At 31.1% G+C, this 20985-nt stretch overlaps 3 protein-coding genes across 3 annotated transcripts in view; 1 reads left to right on the top strand and 2 right to left on the bottom strand.

Annotated features, from left to right (window-relative positions):
• Positions 1–805: 805 nt before the first annotated feature.
• Ubc6 (ubiquitin conjugating enzyme 6) lies at positions 806–5572 on the bottom strand. The gene is made up of 3 exons (XM_088278231.1): positions 5331–5572; positions 3513–3798; positions 806–2872 (listed from the first exon to the last, which is right to left on the bottom strand). Exons 1-3 carry the CDS (start codon positions 5372–5374, stop codon positions 2747–2749), a joined length of 456 nt encoding a protein of 151 aa, XP_088134357.1. The 5' UTR covers positions 5375–5572; the 3' UTR covers positions 806–2746.
• Positions 5573–6620: 1048 nt separating this feature from the next.
• LOC148311940 (uncharacterized) overlaps positions 6621–20985 on the top strand; it is a 150499-nt gene continuing 136134 nt past the window's right edge. Inside the window, exons 1-5 of the mRNA XM_088278242.1 lie at positions 6621–6894; positions 6982–7178; positions 7527–7703; positions 8793–8949; positions 9468–9591. Of these exons, the coding sequence (XP_088134368.1) occupies positions 6856–6894; positions 6982–7178; positions 7527–7703; positions 8793–8949; positions 9468–9591 (694 nt within the window). The 5' untranslated portion in view covers positions 6621–6855. The remainder of the gene's footprint in view (positions 6895–6981; positions 7179–7526; positions 7704–8792; positions 8950–9467; positions 9592–20985) is intronic.
• The window catches only part of LOC148311941 (uncharacterized), a 72088-nt gene continuing 63219 nt past the window's right edge, over positions 12117–20985 (bottom strand). Inside the window, exons 3-4 of the mRNA XM_088278243.1 lie at positions 14454–14618; positions 12117–14004 (exon numbers count right to left, since the gene is read on the bottom strand). Of these exons, the coding sequence (XP_088134369.1) occupies positions 13331–14004; positions 14454–14618 (839 nt within the window). The 3' untranslated portion in view covers positions 12117–13330. The remainder of the gene's footprint in view (positions 14005–14453; positions 14619–20985) is intronic.

The raw sequence follows: 20985 nt of genomic DNA, 5'->3' as shown, positions 1-20985 counted from the left end.
AGAATCTTGACCTCCACTGCTGGATATCGGCCTCTTCCCCTTCATTCCATTTCCTTTGGTCGGTTGCTGCTTGCAGCCATTTTTTACCCCCCACAGCGACTATGTCGGCGGACCATTTCTTTTGGGGTCTTCCGACACCACTTTTGTTCTCCCAAGGTCTCCATCATAAAATTCTTGGGGTCCATCTTGTGGGATCCTGTCTTGCAATATGTCCTGCCCATTGCCATTTGAGTTTTGCCATGCGATCCATGATATCCTTTACTTTGATTCTTTTCCTGGTATCTTGATTTTGTATTTTATCCATCAGGCTCAGACCAAGCATGTATCTTTCCATGGAACACTGTGTGCACTTGAGTTTCCCTGCATTTCTCTTTGTCAGAGCCACAGTCTCTAGTGCACTGGTTCTTAACCTGGGTTCGATCAAACCCCAGGGGTTCGGTGAGTCAGTCTCCAGGGTTCGGCAGGGCTCAAAACACACACCCGACTCATTGTACGATATTATGAAAAGTGGTACAACATACAATGTATTCATTTATCTAATAGATCTAGTATATTATTTGAAAGGAATATATCAATCTAGCAATAAATTTTTCCAATTAAGGGTTCGGTGAACGCGGATATGAAACAGGTGGGGTTTGGTACCTCCAACACGGTCAAGAACCACTGCTCTAGTGTATATGTGTTCACTGGCAGTATGTAGGACTCATACACTTTTCTTTAGACATGACGGAATATCCTTATTTTGAAGAAATGTTTGAGTTTGCCAAAATGGGCAATAAAGGTAATGAAATAATAACAAAAAAGGTTTTAGCATACCATTTAATAATATATATTGGGATAAATTACTTCAATTGTAGATTTTCATCTATATCACTTGCAGACTTATTTCTTAGTGAGAGACATATTCAAGTACACAGTATACCCACAGTTAGAGATTACCTATTGGCAACTCTATATCACATGAAACAGAGATATAGAAGTGAACCCACTGCCTGCTTTTCACCACTGGAAATGAAAACTACACGTTAACTATAAAAATATATGCATATTTAGCGATACAGTTGCACGTATATCAGTAGTATGCAACAAATGAAAGCATGATTATACTTTAATATTATGTATTTAATTACTACAAAATATTTTTATAATCTAGCTTGCTATCAAAAAAAAAAAACATAAATTATATGTATGTATCATTGATGTTATATTATTAATAAATATTTATATATAGTCAAATGTCACTGATTCAAGTAGACATAAAGCACATGCAACAGGACTGCCAAAGGTATGTGATATAAGGGCATTTAGCGCATTGTAGCTATCAATCAACAGAGAAATATTAAAGTTAGATCTACGAAAAGGTTGCCATCACTGTGCATTATATCTACTTATCATACAACATTAACATTTAACATGTTAAGGACTTTTTTTTGGAATAAATTTTTGTGTAGGCTGAAATTTTATTAATTAATATCTAAAATTGCTTGAAAACCTTTCAGAAATTGACGAAAATTAAACTTTTAGTTTGATTAATTCACTTAAAACATCTTGTTGCATATACTTAACATGCATGTACAAGTGATCTATATAATAGGGAGAAAAGGCCTGTTGTACAAATTACTAGTGCACATTTTTCCGTACACATGTTCATTACCAATAGATACATAATAATCCCTAATATGACCTAATACATATTTACTTTTGATTTTCTGTCACAATCTATTCACATTTAAACATTTGGAACATGAAATAAATAAAGCACATTTATAAACATTTTAGTATTTAAGTACCACAAGATTTGATTTAGATTGGACATACTCGTTTTAACTATTTAAATTATATTTTAAACATTATGGAAATTGGCACAGTCTCTGTGAATGATTGATTGAAAAGGCAGGATATAAAATCTCAAAAATTCCCACATGCAAAATATACAGATAATATGAGAAATTAATAAGAAATTATATCTCTTTCAATATTAACTTTTCACTAAAACATTTTATGATTTAGTTCACAAATTTAAAGATAAATGGTAAATTTCTAGTTTTATTACTAAATAGTATTATTGCTTTGAATATTGTTAACAAGTTTCCGCAGAGCCATATATGTAGCTGATACAAATGTCACATAAAACAGATTTACTTTTATTATTTCTTTAATATGTAAAAATATACATTTGATAGTCTGTTATGAATATTATTGTGGGTATAAACATGGATGTCATTAATAGTTCGCTTGATCACAATGTGTATTTAATTAAAGAAATAAACTGGTACTTGCGGCCAAATTGTGCAAAAAGTCTGTGGCTTATTCTTGGTTTGATAAAAGCAACCAATATGAGATTTTTATGCTCTTCTCACACCTAAATACTGAACGCAGAGTCGAGAGTATCCAACAAAAGTAAATATAAAAAAAAAACTTTCCATACAAATTAATTAACTACTCCATTTCATGAAAAAAGTAAATCACACAATAGACTAAATACCAGTGTCTGTAATTACAACAAGTGTTTTAATTTTCACAAATTAATAAAATTTGGTGCGTAAATACTTAGTATGGATTAAAATTAAATAAAAACACAAACTAAAGCGTAACACCAAAACTAGCACTTTGAATGGGTGGAGTAGATGTCGCTGGCTGCACCATCAAGTGTCCAGCCCACAGTGCATGTAGATGAGTTAAGGCATATGGCAGTATCGTCGGTGCTGAGGTGATGTCGAGGCAGTGGGCGGAGTCGCAAGGTCCGCTAGTCGATGAAGGACTGTTCCACACAAGCCTTCACTCTCTTCTCGTACTCCCTTCTGTTTTCCTTGTACAACTGCGCTGCCATAGAGTTGGCGGGTGAGTTTGGGTTGGGGTCACTCAGTAAAGACTGGAATAGAACAAACGACATTAATTCCTCGCCAACTGACCCAACGACAAAAAAACTACAAGACCATTAGTATTATTCTAAATGAATTTTTAAAAAAAATAAGGGGGCCTAAATGAAGGTTGAGATAATCTGACTATTGATTCTGAAAAAGATGAAGTGAATATAGTATTTTCATTCGGGAAATATATCAGATTTACATACTTTACATACAACAGGATTTGTTTTTTGTTTCCCTTTTGTAGTTAAAAATACTTTTCATTTTGTTAGTAATTTTTACTTATACAATTCATTTAAAAACAACATTTTAGTAATTTGGCTACATATAATGATATTAAATGCATTCCGTTTTGTTAGGTAGCCAATTGTGTGTGCCGTTATTATAAAGACCATTGGTCAACAAACTATCCGGCTCAACATAGATGCTACTAAATGGCCGTAAATATTTGTGTGAAATTTTTTGTAAATACTACTACTACTACCACCATAACGCCGTTTCACCGCAGGGGTAGGCTGAGAAGATGGAACGCCACACTTCTCTGTCCTGACATACACTCGTCGCTTCCTTCACATCCATCTAGTGATACATGCCCTTCGACTACTCAGACCGCAGATATTTTTGTAAATATGTTTTTCAAAATACCTGTATAGAAGTAAGGATAGCTGAAACATCATAAGTTGGACTCCATCTATTCTGTAATATATCGAGACATATGCCACCATCGGCATACACGTTGGGATGGAACATTTTAGAGACAAACCGAACTGTGGGCGGTTTATTAGGGTATTCCTCCGTGAATTCTATTGTTAACTTGAAAGTGCCATCTTCAAAGGGAGTGTCGTGTGGTCCAAATATCACGGCATTCCAGATCATTATGTTGTTATCTGTGGGGGCACCGGACACTCCTGTCGGGGGATCTTCTTGCAATCTGAAATGATTCTTTCATTATTCTACATTCATGGTACGGTGGATAGTTGAAGATTTAGTAATAATAATAATAATGATACATTTTTTATTCCAACTTGACTGAGTGATGGGTGCAATGGTCAGCCATGTATGTTTTACAACTAAATATCGTATTGTATAATGAAATTGATAAAATTAAAATAACGGAAAAAAAATTGTGGAGGGATGTAGTTAGAAGATCAGCTCGCTGGCAAACGCAGCACGTAAATGGAATTTTATTTGGAATTTATTTTATGCTTTATTATGATTAATGTATTAAAATAAAACAAACTTGTTGTATTACATTTCACTTGCAGAAAAAAAATTACTTAAATTATAAGAATACTTAATTAGTTTATTTTTCATGTTAATCAATTTGTTTATTGATGTTAACACATTTCGGAAATGTTTTTTACACCTGCGGACTGCTGGCGACAGGATAGGATAGTTGTGTACATATAGTTTAGACCTTAACAAAGAGATTGGTACATAATATTTATGTAAAAACGTTAAAAAACCCCTTCTTTTCCGCCTTTGAAATGAGGCCGGCGCAAAAGGTAAAAATACCCTACCCGTCCTTAAGCATCAATCGACCGAACGGGTAGAATTAACTTTCTCGTCCTAAGTGTGTTAGTTAATATAAACATAACAAAGTCTTTACCAACTGTATATGGTAAATCAACAAAAACCAGAGATTTTACAAAACCACATGTTTTAAAAAAATCTATATATTCCAATTTTGATCACATACAAATTGAAACCAAAAAACACAATATTGGTTGCGCATGACAGTGAATGAGACTACTTGTATATCTAAATCGTTACACAAATAATGGATTTAATGGATAACGATTGTTACCAATAATACCAAATATATATATTAATACAGACAAAAATATTATTTTACAAGAACTACCAAAGATGATGTTTTTAACTACATGTGGTTCATTAATAAATACGTCTATTTATGAAATATATATATTTTCAAGGGTACATAAAGGGTAATATAATTTGAATTGACATAAAAAAGCAAAATAGGAAATAAAATATTCTTGAACAAAAAGATTGGGATGTTAAAAATGATACCAATTAACTTTACAACTGTTTATATTTAGAATAAATTAACAGAAATATGGCTACGATTTATTTGTGTCAAATGATTTTCATAACGGAACATTCGATAAACACAGGTCATGTCAAAACTAAATAATTAGTTTAGCATTACAGGTAATCTCAATGACCGTATTTAATTGCAGTGTAAATTAAATTCTCGAAAAATATAGAAAAAATATGACGATAAATGGTTTAATGATGTAATTTCATGATTCATAAAGTGAAAATAAAATTGATCGATATCGTCAATCGATACCTAACCTGATATTACAAAGAAATGTTTATGAAGTCACAAATTACACTTGAATAAACGAAATACAGGGACATCCATTGCAATTATTGAAAAAAATACAGTAAGATATAAAACAAGGTTAAGTAACAGTTCAATTGACAAGATCAAACCTTTTGAAATCTCTCATTAAGCGTCTTCTAGCTGGAGTTGACATTTTTTAAAACTTGGTCTATAAACACTCAAAAAGAGCGTTCAATCCGTACGAATAAGTTATTAAAATATTTGTTTTACAAAAATAGTGCACTATATTCTCTTAATGTAATAACTAGATTGAGCCAAATCATAAATACACACAATAGAAGTCTCACGGTCGATTATTCACTTTTCCCCGTATCATGGCCAAGAAGACCATAGAATAATAAGGACGAATGAAGAAATTAATCGACTAAATCACCAGGTTCCAAAAATCAGAGACAATTAAATGTTCTAACCAAAAAGTTTTATTGAGTGGTATGTAGGTACCTACCTATTTTTCAACACAAACCCAATAAGATACACCGTGACAAACTTATCTGCAAAATTTCTGTCGGGGCACCGTATTGCCTTTTTCAGAAAAAATATATTTCGACCAACTAGAGATTCAAAAAAATTCTCTGACATTATTTTAATTCCAATGGAAAACATTCTACCAAGAAGTTTTCAATGCAACTTATTGAATTATAAATCATCAATCATATTATTGGTCACTATTCTACTTCACTAAAAAAAATATTTTTTAATTTACAAAAAATAAGATAATAAATGAAATTTTGATCAGAAGAATGTGCCTAATAATGATGACATGTCATTGAAATTTTATTCTAAACTCTCGTTCAATTATAAATGATCAAATCTTATTTAAAAAACAATTATAGTATATTAAAAAAAAAAAAATTATTTAAAAAACAAATAAAAACTTTTATTCATCAATAATTTACAATCACAGATCTGTATATTATATTCCAAATAAAAATGTTTAATTTTTCAAATGATTGCGTTTTTATTAAAAGAAAAGCAATTGAATATATAATATAAAAACATATTGTTGGGATCAGATAGGAAAAAAATTTTAAGTTTTTCTTTTTAAATCAAAATGAAAAAGATAACTTATTATTTTTTGTAGCCACTTTCATTTTTAAGTATTTTCTTCACTTCTGTAGTATAAAAGTTACCGGTTTGGCTATAAAGTCTTTGGCTCAATTTTTTGTGGGGTCATCATGAATGAAAACTGTTTTTATACCATAAAATTTAATTAATAATTGTATCTAACTGCATTTATTTGACTGATAATCATATATTTATGCAATCGTTTATAATTTATATGACAATGGTTATCTGAATGGTTATATCCCCTGTACACTTTTGGGAGTGCATAACACTTCTTATGTACATATAAAACAAAGAAAATGACTAAGCGTTTTAATCAAATTATATTGTCGAGGTACATTGTGTTTATTTTTCAATGTGAGAGTTTGCCTAAGTAAGAATGCGCAATAATTATTGTATCATGCTTTTTCTATCACTGGTATTCTGTTGGTAAATAACGTGAAGTAGCAACATTATTTTGACAGTTGAGTTTTGACAGTGTTTTGGTTATGTTTCTTCTCAGCTGTGCGAAATATAAAATCTAAATGATTTGGTGTTGTTCGATTAGACATGAATCAGTCTAAAAAACTTGAATTCAGCAAGTCTACTGTATGCTTATATACTCATAAATATTGAATTGAATATAACGTTTTGTTTCGTTACTAATTTGTTGTTTTTTATCATGATTTATTTTAGTTTATTAGTTTAAAAGCTGAGCTCCTCCGGAAACAAGATGAAGTAAACAAAGCGAAACTCGATTCAAAAAATCAAATCGATAATTTTGTTCCCTCATCTAAATTTGGAACTGACAAAGAATGCTTAAAATCCCAAAGTTTACATGAGAAAGTCGATGTACCGGATGCAGAGGACTTTGAAATTCTTCGAAAATCTAAGTAATGTTACAATTATGTTACAATTATGAAATTCCATAAGTATATCAAATTATGTCACTCAGTTTCAGACCACTGTGTAACAACACCACATACTAAATAACCTTTGTAATAAAATATAATTTTAAAAATAAGCTAAAATTTGAAAAAATTAATTGCCCACTTTTGAATTTCAAATTGGGAAATCTGGTAAACTTCTATAATATTTCTGGTTTTCTGATGTAACAATATTTTTTATGTTTTCTGATTTTCATAAATTCTTAACTATGTTTGTTAAAGGTAATTTTTAATGAATAGACTCTAGTTTGAATTATTGTAGATGGTTACATGTTTTGTATTTTTATTTAACAGAGAAAAGTTAGAACAGAAAGCCCTTCTCTATGAACATCTATCCCAGTCAACTTCAGGAGAGGGGAAGAGTGATGACTATCTTGTTAACTTTGATAAGAAAAATAAGGATGATGCTGACATCAATGTTCCATCACCGCTACATCCAGATGATGGGAGTGGTGATTCTGATGATGAATGGTACTTATTAATTTTTTCAAAAATGTTTAACTGCCATTTAGTCACATAATATCTAGAGAACATTGTTCCGGAGGATTTCAACGTCAAGTGTAATATGTATACTCATATTCTCCGAAAGTTATGAAATATTTATCAATACCTAATTGATAAATACCTCATGGGACTTGTATAAATTTACAGAACCTGAGTTACAAAAGCTAGTACGAGTATTGATACGTAACTCCAAGTTCCCTAAAAATTACTGCTATTCTCTTTTTCCTACCTATTATTTCCTCTCTTTTTCCTTTCTCATAAAGGAATATATTTTTTACCTTAATCTCCTTCACTTTATCATATGTATATCATCAAATATATTCTACTCATAGATCCAAAAATTCTGTTTTTAAAATTGATCATCTTCATGTAATTTATGGCCAAGTTGACACCGCCTTGATCCGATGCGTTGCCATATGCATTGTCTGGGTTTGATAAATTTTATAGGCAATGGCACGTAGTGTTAACCCCTTATGTGATTTGCCCGAATACAATTCGGGTAGGTATTTTGCTGACACAGTTATTTGCCCGAATCCAGTTCGGGCACATCGTACACGAAACTTTTTATAGTGATTTGCCCGAATCCAGCTCGGGTCATTCCCCCACCAGTCTAGAGAACGCATCGCAAAGTTGAGTGACACGTGTCGTAATTTTCACTTTACTGACAATTCAACATGCAATGCCAACACTTATCCAAATCCCTAACATAATAGTGAAAAAAAAAGGGTGGCTTTTTTTCACCCACTTTTTTCTAAGAGGTAATACACAGAAGTAATACAGACTGGCACCGTGGCATACTTAGGTAAATGCTTGACTGGGAAACTGTTGTCGTGGGTTCGGCTCCATCCAATGCAAAATGAATTCACGAATGTTTATTTTCAATATGTCCAAGTGTTTGTGATGTATTTTTCAGATTGATTTTCCATATCTTTAATATCTTACCTCCAGACAAGCATCTAAATATATACATATTAGTATTTTAGTATCAGTTTTGAAGCTCTGAAAATTGCTTTAAAGAATATTGTGTAATAATTTTATTTTAATGTTTTATTTTAGGGTCGATTATGTTGACTGTCTCGGCAGAACTCGCAGATGTCACAGAACTGATTTAGAGCATATAAAAAAACAAGACCAATCGCTGAATCTTAAATTAAATGGACCCGCTTTAGACACTACAACCACTATTGAAAAACCATGGGTCAAAGAAGGAGAGGTATTATTTTTTATTTATATTGTTTAAAAAAGGTCACTAGATATACCAGCTGAAATGATTTTAGTATTAATACTTGCCTAGTTTATGGGTGTTGTTCTTGAATCTGGAGGAAGCTCAAAATCAGAGGTTTGCATCGTGTCTTCCTGACGTCGTGACAAATACAATGTCAGAGCTATAGGATTATGCATGAATCACAAAGCTAAGTAAGGAAGGGAAAGGTATATTTCCCCATACGGTCGATTGATGCTTAAGGACGGGAAAGGTATTTTTAAGGGTAAGGTACCTTCAGCGCCAGCCTCATTTGAAAATCAGAAAATAAGATTTTTTTTTTTATGTGAATATTATGTACCAATCTCTTTGTTAAGGTCTAAACTACATGAACACAATTATCAAATCCCGTCGCCAGCGATCCACAGGCGTAAAAAACACCAGTTCGAAATGTATATGATGTGTTTGACTCATTATTATTGTTATATTTATGACACTACTTAATATTTTATATTTTTGTTTTTCAATAGGAACCAGAAAAAGAACTTCAACCCCCTGATGCATTTAAAGAACAGCTTAGGAGACAATGGGAACAAAAGGAAGAAGAAATTATGAAGAAAGACAAAGTGCATTATGAGGATGTTCTCTTTAATGGTAAGTCCTTTTAGTTTTTATTTTTATTTAAAAATTTTACTATTTCTTGTTTAATGAATAGATTACAATTTTGTTTGAAATGTTATGGTAACTATAAAAAAGCACAATATCAGAACAGGTTCTTTATACATGATGGAATTAACAGTGCCTCAAAATTACCTAAGATCGAAATAAATCTTATATTGTAACTATTTTCATTCACATAAGTTTGCTACTCACTTTTATAGTTAACTTTAACGTTTCTCTCAATTTTTGAACATGGGAAAATAATTTTAACAAGATTTAATTAATATTTTATTAATGCATATCTATTATTTACATTTTGTCAGATAACTACTGATGTAAGTAAAATGAGATAATATGGTATAACATGAATGTGTAACAATTATTTTATCAGAAGTAAATTTTAAAATAGTAAAATAAAACTATTTTTCAATATGTGGAATTAGATTCACCATACTTGCCATTTAAAGGGGATTTTTTAAGATTCTCTTGGTATTTATGAATACCCAAAAAAATGTTTTATTAATATTTTTAATTTTCAAATTTCGTTTCTACAATTATTTGTCTTGTTAGGATGATTTTTTGTTAAAATGTTTTCTAAGTATGATGCTGGTACCATGTAGACAATGCCATTTTTAAATTTCAAATCAAACTCGCCATTTTTATGCAGAGCATTAAATCACTTGGTTGAGTTTTTGTTGGTTTCAGTGTTTGTGCCAATTCAAATTTTGCAAAAAGTTTGGTACTTGATTACTAGCTTATTTTTAAATGGATTCTATAATTTAAACTATCTCCAGCTAAACAAGACCTAGCAATGTAACAGGCCCTTGCTTTAGTAGTGAGGGTATAGCTTGCAGATCGAAAACTATGAAATACAATATACTCTGGTGGATCACTTGGTAGGGAGCTGTGTAAAAATATACTTTAAAAATATGCATACTGATTTTTAACTCCAATTTTTTTGGTAACCACCTAAGGCCATATTTAGCATTAGATCGGACGCCGCATATGGTCTGGATTACACTTTGCTTTAGACCAGGGGCTCTACCATATGTGTGATTACATTTATTGTGTTTTATGAGTCGTTTAATAATGTAAGGCAATATTTGTGGACCTAGAAACTCTCTGAATGCCTTATGGTTGCAAATTTTTAGAAAATAATTCAGGTAACAATATTAAAATTATTGAAATATTTTGACAATTGTAATAAAAATAAAGTATCAGAATACTCACCAAGTACAAAGTATTGTTGAATCATTTATTAAAGCATTAAAATTACATTACATATGTTAGATCACACTGAATTAAAATGTTACAAAACAAAAAAATGGTAGTACTTAAACATTTAAATATGAAATTTTATTCTTTACTGAAGCATCTACGAAAATCTTAACAATTTTATGATTTAAGGCATTCGGGTTTTTAAGTTAAATGAAAAATATTTGAAAACTATCGTATTATAAAATACGGTGTTCTGAAAGTTATTTTGTTTTTTAATCATATAAGTTATCATCCCAGTTATTGTTTACCAAAAAAACTCACAAACAATTGATACTATGACAATTAAAAAAAAAACATTGTAATTGACATACACTATTAAACATAAATTATGTTTGAAAAAAATTGCAATGGATAGTTATAAGAAAAGAAGGATTTAATTAAACGCCAAATTCATAAATAAAGAAGGATTTTTTAATCAAAATCATATTTCAAAGAAAACATACTTTATACATACAATAAATTAGACTGAAATACATTGAAATACTTTTTGTGTGCCTACTTGTAATCTATGAGAGCATGCATATTTTATTTCGTGTTGTATGACAATTTAAGGGGTTTATTTCATTGTGATCTGCATTTTTAGATTTGAAAGGAACTAGCAGCTTGATGCAGTCGAGGACAACTAACTGCTTTAAGCTGTTACTGCATTTAAATTACTAGTCGTCTAGTTTTTTTTTTATAATATATCATTTCATCAATAAGATATTGTATATAAAACGGTACTGCAAAAAATGAGTAGGTTTTTCGTATATGAATTACTTTGCTACAAATTTGGTAAGAAAGTGTTATTGGTCTTGGGGTATATCAAATAGGTAAATTATGCATTTAAATGCTATTGTGTAAGCAACTTGGTCTATTTAGTGTAATAATACATGCTACCTAGAGTGACAAATTAATTTTTAAATTTTTTACTCTTTAATATTATAACATTAATAATATGAATATCTAAGATTTGTATACTTAAGCTAAATTTTTCACCAATTATATATCACAAATAAAGTAGTATTCCTATCAAACTACTCTCATATATTACTTAAATACAATAGTGCTAATTTACACATTGAATATTGTAAATGGAATGTGGTTAATTTTATAATTTTTGAATAAAAAAAAAGATTTTTGAAACTTTATAATAAGACTGCTTCAAATTCAATATTTAATTATTTTATTTATGTATATATATGTACATATATTTTTTAAAATAAACTACTGCAGATGATATCTTACTATGCAGGATATAATTTTATTATTATTTTCTTTCATGTCTTACGCTAACTCCACACTAGTTTAATAAATTTGCAAATCCAAGGGTGGGTCATCCAAAAGTGATGTAGTAAAGTCATTACGTAAATTCCAAACTAAATTTCCTGCATGTATGCCCATCTCTATATTTAATCGATTATCCTGGTAATGTGACGGGAACTTTCACGGATAGGACTTTGCCGCTACCGGAATTCATAGATAAACCAGAAGGCCTGCCATCGATTTAGTGAATTTATTTCCTCACCGTGAACTTAGCGTTAGATAATACATACATTCACTTTTTTTAAATGTTATGTCTGAGTGTCTGTCGAATTTCATACACTTGATATTTTTTTGAAAGTTGTGCTATTACTCATCCTGATGTTATGCTACAAAATTTTATGAGAAAAACAAAAACAAAGATTTTAAAGAACGAATACAATGCAGCTAGCCATCTTTAATTTAAATTTTTTAATTTGTAGACAAATTAGCTAGCTCGGAACTATACTGATCTATGTTAATCTTCTAACCCTTATCCGTACCCAATGGAAGCAGTTTTATCTTGATCGTTAAATGCACGAAGGAAAGGTGATCAGCCTTCCGCTTAAGGTACCAGTCCAGGGTCATATTAAATAAATATTAGACCGAAAAATCACTTGTATTTATTTTGATCCTCTTGGGAATCGAACCCAGGACCTCCAGCATGGTAGCCTAGCGTGCTGACTATTACACTACGGAGGCGGACAAAATGAGTGCCTTAATTTTTGTTTACAAATGCTGGATTTGCTCCACTTAAGGATTTAAAAAAAATATGTTGATTTTATTGATATCACACAAATAAAAAGTTTATTTCGATGGTAATATAGAAGTCTGGCTATTTATAGGTTCCTCTACCCGATGTTGGGTGGTTTGAGTGATCAATTTATACACTGTATAATATTCATCCTTCTAACCATGATTGACGGCACCATTACTCGAATTTGAATGTGTTTAGACCGGTTTAGTTCCAGGCTAGACATTTTTTCTTGATTCTGATGATGAAAAAATTAAATGATCTTAAACTCCACAAATGAATTATTGAACTGTAAATATTCTGAGTGATAAAACACAAATTAATAATGTTTTTCTTTAAAAATGAAAATACTACATATATATTTTTTGATGTGCCCTTATACTTTTAGTATCGATAATTAGTAATGTTATTTACAATTTTTTACACAAATAATCTTCCGACTACAGTCCAAATGGTAAGTGAAGTAATCACGGAAGAACGGAAAGACGTTCCTTGGTTTCTATAATATTGGGTTGTCTCCGGATCCAAGTAAGTGCTGCGCGTTGTCGTCGGACGATGTAACTTGTTGTCGCTGTCCATTCGGCTTCCGCTGCCTTCCGATATGTCCTCTTCATCGTCAACTGGCGGTCCTTTGGCCGGATTCCTGTTGTGTTCTTGTCCCAAGGCTTCTGGCAGAGGTAACACCTGGACAGTTATGCTGATGCCGTTGACTCTTTCTTCATCTTCAGGTGCGCCCCTTTCTGTCTTCGATACAACTTCTCGTGTTTTATTCTTGGTATTCTCGCCGCTAATATTTTCGCTGCTCTCTTCTAGCTTCACAGTTGTCGCCGGTTGTTCCGTTTCTTGGACTTCCGTTACTTCTTCGGGGGCAGTTGTTGTGCCTTCTTCTGAACTTGCATTAGAGTCGGGAGCCTCCGAGGTGGTTGTTGTAAAACTGACTCTCAGAGCCAATTCCAATTTGGAAATATTTAATGCATTGCTGTTGCAAAGTGTTCCTTGACATGAACATATACTTAGCACATTTCCGGAGGCCTTTCCTTTCACGATGCAACCTTCTGACGATTCCTTCGCGCAAATTCGAGATTCTTCTTTTTCTGAAAAAAAAAAATCTATTCATTGTAACTGTAATTAATATATCCAAAACCACACACATTACACACACCTTTCAACTTTTTAATTTAATTTTATTATAATTCATCATTTTTATATTATTTTTTGACATCTCATCAAAGATGAAGAAGAATATGTAAGTCTAGGCATTTACGGGGCTGACGACCGTCAAAGGCTGGTTTAAGTGATCACTTTACACACGTGTAACATTCACCAATTTTACCCATAAATAATATGAAAAATAACTCCTGTAATTGGAGATAATCCAGATTTGTGAACAAGTATTTGGAAACACTCAAAATGTTGTCATAATTTTTAAAATTGAAATTGTCACAATAGGTTTTAAGATAAAATAGTATTCACCAAGTAAAACGTTAATTGAAAATTAATAAATACATACATAATTTATTGTATTAAAAGCAAAGTTTCTTACTTTTATGATCGTATGCGGTAGCGCAGAAGTCGTAGCCCGTTCCGCATTCCACTTCATAGTCAGCAGTGGGTTTAAACTGTTCGCAATCTTGTAGGGCACCATTGATCCAAGGTTTGGACTCAGGACCGCATATATAGCACCTCTGACTTGCATGTACAGATGAAACTAGAAGGAAAGAAATAATAACATCTCAGCAAAATGATCACAATCTAAATATCAATTATCAGCACACAAACAAATTGCGCGCTTAGCCGTAGACAATGTCCGCCTCCGTAGTGTGATGGTTAGCACGTTCGGCTACCGTAATGGAGGTTCCGGGTTCCTTTCCCTAGGCGGGTTGAAGATAAAGTGATTTTACACAGCGCAGGAGTGATCTACACCACAAACACCCAAAAAAAATTAAAAATAAATCTTTCCCGCCAAATGCAAAAATCGTAACCGTCACACCAGTTTCTACTGCGCCGCGTTTTGCCTGTCAATAAAGTTTTTTTTTTTAAATATGAAAGTCAGACACAGATGAAGAATAATATAAAATAATAAATATATGCCTGGACATTTACATGGATTTTGACATGTCATTGGATAGTTTAGGTGATAACTTTATAAACTGTGTAACATTAACCATTGTACCCATGACTGACAACCTCACTACTCTAATTCCGGAAGTTATATTTATGCTTCAACTGAAAAGATTTTTTTTATGTTTCTTTCTCGGATATCTATGGCTGAAATAATAATAACAATAAAAAACATGAGTACTGTCAAACTCATGTTCCGTAATTTGAAAATGGATTCCTAGTTATGGCGGGAAAAGATCCGCAGCGCTCCGTTACTCCAATCAATTTCAATTTCCATTTCTCGTTCGGCGGGAAGCTAGGGCATCCATTTTATCCGGTTGATATTTTATCATTGTTTCTCTCTACCTTGTCGTCGGAAATGCAATTCCCTATAAAGCACCCCTTAACTAACCCTGCCGGCGCGGCGCCGCGAAACTTCTATAGGTACTGCTTTAGGCGAATGTGAAAATATGGACACCTAGATCTTTGCAAATGGCCGATTGAAAATTGAGATATTATATATATCCAAGCAACTTAATATCAGTTTAACATAATTCTGTACCGTTCTTCAAAGAAAATGTTTTAAGAATATCATTTATGTGTTTATAGATTTGGCGTTTAATTTGTAGAACTCCATTTTAATTAAATATTTAATATTGAAACCAGTATACTAAATTGTGTTTTATTATTAAAAACATAAAAATAAAAATTGTGACTATTTATTATACAAATACCCCGTGTTTGATTTAAATTAATACATAAAAATTGTGACAATTGTTTCCCCTTGTTATGGTATTTTTATGTGTTTTTAATAATAAAATACAATTTTGTAAACTCTTAAATCTGTAGATAATTAAAATGTAACTTAGTTTTAAAAATCACTATAATTTTTTTAGTGATTATTAAAACAAAGTTACATTTTAATTATAAAATGGAAAATCACAAAGTTAGTGCTTCAAATATTATCTTAAATCTGTGTTTGATTTTGATATTTAATATATAAATGAAATAAAATCACCTATTTATAAATAAAAAATTACCCACAATATTTTCAGTATGTCTTGAGATTTGGATTAACTATCTTTCAAAAAAATGTGTTTACCTGTTGTATGCTTCAATTGACAACACAAATCGTATTTTCGAGAAAAAATTCATAGGAACCAGTTTTTTTTTTCACATAGCAAACCGAGAAACGCCTGAAGATATGATTTTGAATTTTGTTAGTACTAAAATATAAATTTTGATGTGCGGTGAACAGATTGAGCTTGTGTTTGAATAATGTTATTCCTTCGTAATAAATCGAATAAAGCTCGCATATTGTAGACTTGATTATTTAAAGCGGTGAGTTATTACGGAAACAGTTTAATATTATTTGTAAGGCGTGGTTTTGGTTTAGGGGTGTGTATCCAGTTTAGAGTCGCACTCCGCGAGTATGATGTATGTGGGTAGGTGTAGCCGACTACCCACCCCCCGGAATGTGAATGGCAGATTAATTTGAATACCGACCAGAATCTGTATGGAATACTTAATTGGGTACATTAATTATTATTGTGGCCATACAACGTGCTCATGCAAACTTTCAAAGCTTGCCGTAAAATGCGAATAACTTTCTAAATAAGCGAGGCGGAGAGACGCTCTTAAAAATGGGTATTTCACGAGAGCATAATATATTTTGAAAAAAAAATACGTAACAAAAAACATTGCATTATGCTAAGTTATTATTTCTTTCTACATACCATATTAGGTTACATTTATTTTAATGTCGTTATTTTATTAACAGTGAGATTAATTAAAATATAAAAATAAAACACTTGCATGAGACCACTTTTAAGTTTATTCATGTAAACAGGACTAGTTTCGAGAACTACAGATGTTCTTATCAACAGGAAAAATACATAAACTTATTTTTTCAATGCAAAAATGTGTTTTAAGAAAAAAATAAATTACGTAAAATATTACCTGGATTTAGAGAAAATTAAGTTACGACTTAACGAACGCTGGGCTTTAACACTGTATCGTTTCGATGGGGTTCCCTATACACTTTTTGGCGTGAATAAGGTACAAAAAAGTAAACTAATATTTTTTTACGTGCGCCTTTGCTTGATGTTTAAGCGTACATTGAGTAAAGTGCTCCGGATGTGAGGATATTCCAAGGAAATTCTATAGAGTATTCCTCGGATTTATTACAAACCATCGATATATTTTAATAATGTAGCGCTTTCCCTCTATCCCAGAATTAAATACGTACATATTTCCATTTCATGGTGGCGTTCATTTTACAGAAGAGAAGGTCAGAGGATCAGTGATGTGAAGTTGCTAAAACTGATTAAAATGTCCGATCAAAGATATATCCAACTTTCATTTCCGGTGCGATTGTCACATGTTCATCCGATTGATTCAGAAAAATAAATCTACCCGCATAGCCTTCGTAAACATCCAAAGAAATCACAATTTTTATAACTATTTATAAATGTTTCTTTACATAATAAACCTACACCACTGACAGGTTGATTGAAATGAGGTACTTCCAACAAGCCAAGGTTGGGATCGTATACTCTAACTTTGCATGCTTTTACTTATTATTTGGAAAATATGAATACTATAACAGAACGAGGACGGCCGAAAAAGGCTCGTCACGACCAGGTTAATCAAAAGTTAAAATTTGGTCTTGTCAAAAGTCTACGTAACCGGAGGGCATGTATAACTAGATGTATGGATGTGAAAGAAGCTTAGAGTGTTTTTCAGGACAGACGAGTGTGGTGTTCTATCTTCACTGCCCATCCCTGCAGAGAAACGGCGTAGTGGTAGAAGTAGTAGTAGTAAAAAGTATTACTTTGTCACCGTTTTAAAATTACGCCACTAGTTTCGGGAGAGCACGGCTGTCCAAATTTAAAACACAGTAAGGGACATTTTTTTGTAGTACGTTTTTTTTTTTGCATTTTTGGACTAAGTAGAATCTACTTAGTCCAAAAATGCAAAAAAAAACGTACTACAAAAAAAATGTCCCTTACTGTGTTTTAAATTTGGACAGCCGAGCAGTCCTCTAGTTTTAAAAAAATTAAAACCACAACAAAGTTAAAATTTAAGGAAGTTATTAAAAGGTTTAGCGTTTAATTTGTAGAACTGTATTTTAATTTATACATTTTTAATTAATGTTTTACTTAGTAAATACCACTATTTCTTAAAATCTACTGTGACACACACGTGTTTCGATGTATTCCGCATCATTAAAAAAAAACACGTATCACAGTAGATTTTAAGAAATAGTGGTATTTACTAAGTAAAACATCCATTAAAAATGGATAGATTTTACCACAAAGTGACTGCCGAATCAATTAATGAAATTAGTTTATATATTTAATGTTATGTAAAGTACTGATTTTTGGAGTCTACTTAATTATATTTTATTTTTAAAAAACACAAAAAAAAACTGACAACTGTTTCTTCTTGTTATGGCATTTTCAAACGAATCAAGTAAGTTCGCTAAATGATTTGCATTTTGAAGTAGTTTTAATTTTGTAATTGTTTGCAATGTCGATTAAGGTAAACGCTTTAATATTTGTTAGCGGCGTGCTTTGGGGGCTATTTTTGAAATTTGATGCACAATCAGCCAAATTGTGTTTTTGGGTGATTTCGAAACCCACTTAGCCCCGTTTAATGACGGTGCGACCCTCTGCTATCGTAATCCCTAAATCCAAAACTAATTTAAGTTTTTATCCATGGAAAACCTCTGCGAACCTGTAATACAACATTTGTCACAGGTATGGATTATAGTATTACTTTTACCAACGTTTCAAAGTTTATGTAAGTTGTCTTTGATGCCAAAATTTGTGCTGACATTTATTTTGAAATTTCTTGGTGGAACTGCATTTTATAGAAAAAATAACAAATATATATATATATATATATATATATATATATATATATATATATATATATATATATATATATATATATATATATATATATATATATATATATATATATATATATATATATATATATATATATATATATATATATATATATATATATATATATATATATATATATATATATATATATATATGTATATATATATATGTATATATATATATGTATATATATATACATATATCGTAGTCATACAGGAGAAAGTGACCTAGTGCATTTTTTAACAAAAACGTGATCATTGACTATTTGATATTTTACTAGCTTAATATTGCCCTGAAAAAATCCCAAAGCGACTTTAAACTTGGAGGTATAATATATTGACTTGTTAAAAATGACTAACTGCATTGATGTTTATTCTCTTGCCAAGCAAAATTGACTTAAATGGCCCTCCTGAATATTTTACGTTTTGGTAGTTGGTCATTTTCTCCTACGATATATGTAGTTTTTTTTGTTTATTTTTTTCCGCACAAATTTTATAAAATTGTATAGTTGTTATTAGGTTCTATACAATAAGTATGTGTTTTTTTCGACTGAAAATTTATTTGGCCTGTGCCGGGTTTCGTCGTGATTGGTGGAAGGCTAGAGAAAAAAAAAATTTTTTGAAAATACGGTTTCTATTTTCACTTGTTAATGAGAACATCCGTATTTCTCGAAACAAGTCGTTTTCACAATTAATAAACTAAAAAAGCCATATTCAAGTGTTTTATTCTTATATTTCAATCATCTTTTCCACAAAGTAATTGCCAAATCAATAAACTTTATAACGACAATACGTATATAATGTTTATTTTATGAACTTATTGTTTGTTCGATAAAAATACATGTAAATATATTTTCTTATTTTTTATTTAGGTTTTACTTGATAAATACCACTATTTCAATATTGGTATTTACCAAGTAAAATTCAAATAAAAAATGGATAGATTTTACCACAAAGTGACTGCTGAATCAATCAATGAAAATATTCTCTTTATTTGTAGAATTTATTGAAAGGAATTTGAGCAGAAATTTAATCGTTGGTATTATGGTATTCTTAGCTTAGTTTTTCAATCTTTGAATTTTTGCTCGTGTAATTAAGTGTGATAAAGTGTAATTAGTCCGCCTCCGTAGTGTAATGGTCAGCACACTCGGCTACCGTTTTGGAGGTCCCGGGTTCGATTCCCAAGGGAGGTAAAATAAATATAAGTGATTTTTCACTGTAATATTTATTCAATATTATTACCCTGGCTGGTACCTGAAACGGAGGGCTGATCACCTTTCCTTCATGTGTAAACGATCAAGATAACACTCCGTTTATATGACGCAGTGCCCTATGCATCATTGGGATGCGGATAAGGGTTTTATTATTATTATTTATTATGATACAAAACCTTTTAAAATATTTATCTTGAATTATTTTTGGTATTTGAAGTAAATAAATGTTGTGAATAGGGAACATTTCATTAGAGCAAGCCTACCCTGTTCGTTATGGTGATTTTATAAAGGTCTGAAGTTCAGATACATTTTATCATGGTTTTTATGTTTACGCCTGGTATATGTCTAAATATATTACCATCAAATTACTTCCTCTTCAATCGCCGCATTGCAGTCCTTCCAAGGATTCGAGACTGCTGTTAAGAAAATTGTTTCGGAAATGGATCAGTTCCTGAAATATCGTGGATTCCATAACACATCTAATATATCTTTATCATAAATCTTTTGTTTAGTGATTCGGCAGCCGTTTTCTGGTAATATCTATCCATTTTTAATTTCGTATTTAAAAATGATGCGAATGCATCGAAACACGCGTCACAATAAGTTTTAAAAATATTGGTTTTTATCAAGTATACTTAAATTTAAAAAATTCTTTCATTTCTTCATTTATTTTTTCTTGGTATCATATTCTTTAAGGGGATATTCGCAATCACAGAATTCATTCCACCGAAGAGGTCACAGGTCCGTTCACGCATGTTTTAAAAGAATGTTTATTAGATATTTTTTTGTTTTGTAGTTAAATATATATATAAATATTTATATATATATATATATATATATATATATAT

Source organism: Brachycentrus maculatus, unplaced genomic scaffold (assembly GCF_059751285.1).
Source record: "Brachycentrus maculatus isolate JH-2025_06_01 unplaced genomic scaffold, ASM5975128v1 h1tg000055l, whole genome shotgun sequence".
Taxonomy (NCBI): Eukaryota; Metazoa; Arthropoda; class Insecta; order Trichoptera; family Brachycentridae; genus Brachycentrus; species Brachycentrus maculatus.
Note: the sequence above shows the minus strand (reverse complement) of the source record. Positions and strands in the feature narration are given on the sequence as shown.

Excerpts from the sequence above, each read along its gene's own strand:
- Ubc6 (XM_088278231.1), bottom strand. The coding sequence starts at position 5,374 with ATGTCAACTCCAGCTAGAAGACGCTTAATGAGAGATTTCAAAAG. Across the intron at positions 3,799-5,330 it reads TTAATGAGAGATTTCAAAAG|ATTGCAAGAAGATCCCCCGA; the intron begins GTTTGATCTTGT and ends GAATCATTTCAG. Across the intron at positions 2,873-3,512 it reads CTATCCTTACTTCTATACAG|TCTTTACTGAGTGACCCCAA; the intron begins GTATTTTGAAAA and ends GTTCTATTCCAG.